Source organism: Triticum aestivum, chromosome 3B (assembly GCF_018294505.1).
Source record: "Triticum aestivum cultivar Chinese Spring chromosome 3B, IWGSC CS RefSeq v2.1, whole genome shotgun sequence".
In the NCBI taxonomy this organism is placed as follows: Eukaryota; Viridiplantae; Streptophyta; class Magnoliopsida; order Poales; family Poaceae; genus Triticum; species Triticum aestivum.
In genome coordinates, this window is record NC_057801.1 from 629,233,377 (window position 1) to 629,236,160 (window position 2,784).

General features: G+C 46.9%; 1 protein-coding gene across 1 annotated transcript; it reads right to left on the reverse strand.

The window, feature by feature from the left end:
* Positions 1-231: 231 nt before the first annotated feature.
* On the reverse strand, positions 232-881 carry LOC123065905 (histone H2B.5-like). Its single transcript, XM_044489099.1, has one exon. The coding sequence runs from the start codon at positions 780-782 to the stop codon at positions 375-377; it is 408 nt and encodes a 135-aa protein (XP_044345034.1). The 5' UTR covers positions 783-881; the 3' UTR covers positions 232-374.
* Between the last annotated feature and the right edge of the window lie 1,903 nt (positions 882-2,784).

Sequence of the window (2,784 nt, forward strand, 5' to 3'; positions counted from 1 at the left end):
ACAATCTGTAGCTGACTGCATCTACACAAGGAAAAATAAGGACCTGCGTCAAGAGTTTACTGAACCATGGAGTATGGCAGAAGCAAAAGGTCAACTTTCCGGAGCAGCTTAATCAAACAAGGCATAATCAAAAGATAAAATTACCAGAGCAGCTTACACAACCATGGAGGTTTGCTTCAACGAAATCATCCAAGTTAAGAGGAGAAAGTTAAATTGCTGAAGCAAGGCACGTTTGTAACAACAACTGGATGATTCATTGATTTAGCAAATCTGACTCATTTTTACACTGTCTGTAAAGGGGAATATAACCCCCTATGATTGACGACATAGGAACATTCGGAACAAAGCCAATAAGAGATTCAGGCGACGGTAATCTAAGAGGAGGTGAACTTGGTGACGGCCTTGGTGCCCTCGGAGACGGCGTGCTTGGCGAGCTCGCCGGGGAGGACGAGGCGCACGGCGGTCTGGATCTCCCGGGAGGTGATGGTGGGCTTCTTGTTGTAGCGCGCGAGCTTGGCCGACTCGCCGGCGAGCTTCTCGAAGATGTCGTTGATGAAGGAGTTCATGATGGACATGGCCTTGGAGGAGATGCCGATGTCGGGGTGGACCTGCTTGAGCACCTTGAAGATGTAGATCTTGTAGGTCTCGACGCTCTTCTTGGCCTTCTTCTTCTTGTCGGCGCCGCCGTCCTTGCCGGGCACGCGCTTCTCGGCCTTGGGCTTCTTCTCTGTCTCCACCGGCTTCTTCTCCGCAGCGGGCTTCTTCTCGGCCTTGGGCTCCATGGCGGCTTCGGCGGAGGCGACAAGAGATCGGATTGGGGAAGGTTGCAACGCGCGAGGTGGGAGACTTGCGTTGGGGTTTGAGTTCTGGGTTTCGGAGGACCGGGAGGTGCGAATATATGGGGGTGCGTCGATGGGCGTGATTGGTGGAGACTGTTGGGGTCCGGATCGGTGAGGTGGCGGGATGTGGGATCGTTGGATTTAATGGACGGCTGGATCTGGGCGCGCGCAGGGAGTGGATCCGTGTGCTCGTCATGTCGCAGTTCCGCGCGCGGGAAGGTTTGTTTGGGGGGGCTTTCTTTTTAGGTGAAGTTCGGGGGGCTTCTTGGTGCGTTCTGTAGCGATTAGGGCGCGCTTACCATAAGCTGGGCTAGGCCTTGGCACACCGAAAAGGATCCGGCCGTTGCACAATTATATTTTTTTTGGGTACTGTTACCCAGCTGATGTTTGCTGAAAGGGAGGTGGCAGGCCAACGTCATTTGATGGTAGTTTAAGTTGTGAAGAAAGATCAAATGACGGATGTTTTAAAACGAAAAAATGCCTTCTCGAAGGAAACTGTCATGTCACTCTGAAGAAACTGTCATCCCCTCATAACTAAAAATGCCACCTAAAACGTTCGCAAATGCCACCCTCCCTGGTGAAGGTTCGCTAGTTAACGGATATATTTTTTTCGGTCACAACTATATGTGTGTGCGCGCGCTATAAAAAATGCTATATATGTGATCATCAATCCTTAAACGATAACTATGATAAACTGCCTAAAGAAAACTATCACCAACAATGGATCCTCCAACCTAACTATGTTACTAGTAAGATTTTTCCTCAAAAGGATATATGGTGAACATTTCACCTAAACTAATATGTTAATACTTCTAGTAAATATAAACAATGTCGGTGCTGGACTAGCAATACAAATAGAAGTACTCAAGATTTAGGGCATGTTTGATTCAACTGGATTTTTGAGAGATTTTGAAGAATTGCAATCCTTGAAAAAAAATCTACGTTGGTTGGTTGATTCGTAGAACTGAATCCTATATAAAAAGTGTAACAATCCCTTTGTACTATAATCCATGGAAATTTTAGCATCCACTCAAACCTCTTGAAAATAATTTGTTGTTTCCCTACGATGCAATGAAGCAGACAAAATCATGTAGAATTCAAATGGATGTGGCACTGGAATCCTATGTTTTCTCCTACTCATTTGTGTTTTGTAATCATGTGAATCGAGATGCCCCAACAAGTTAGACTTACCAACAGGCGAGATAGAGACAAAATTATATATCAACAACCAAATAGAACACGCAGATGATGATATTTATGCCCGGAGAATCCTTGGGAAGATTCTACATATCTGTTGGAGAGACTTAGGCATCTACTTTATCTTAGGCCACATAGTTTGAGCTCGAATGTAGATCTTGAGTTGGTCATTGGCCTTCACTGACTTCTTGAGACTAATGCTCAACCTAGGAAGCTCCCGGATGACTTGAACTGTCAAGGTGTTCTCACAACTCCTAGGGTAACAAGCATGATGGAAAGCTTATACTGAGTAAATATGCAATTTTTTGACTAATTTAATCCAAGAATTATCACTAGCATGGCATTGACGGAATTAACAACATGCTAATATTGGATCACGAAAGCACATACTACACTAACAATAGATACATCTACGCATAACGCTAGTATGGCTAAGACAGTAATAAAAATGAGCGGGATAAACGAATTGTACCCTCCAGTAGGCCAAGCAGAAGCCACAGCGGTGGTGGCGGCAACAGCGGCCTTCTTGTCGGCTTCAATTTTCTCGGCGGCGGCACGTTCGGCGGCGGTGGACATGGTGGTGATGATGACGGCACGGACATAGAGGAAGTAGCGGATCGGAGGCGAGCCTGTGAGCTCGGCTTGGCTCATTCCCGCAACCCGCGTCGTGGCGAGGCGGGCGGCGGAGGAGGAGTGCGCGAGGGTCTCTTCTCTTCTCAAGCTCCAATAGCATGTAGAAGAGAAACCC

Coding starts and splice junctions, on each gene's coding strand:
- LOC123065905 (XM_044489099.1), bottom strand. CDS start 782: ATGGAGCCCAAGGCCGAGAAGAAGCCCGCTGCGGAGAAGAAGCCGGTG.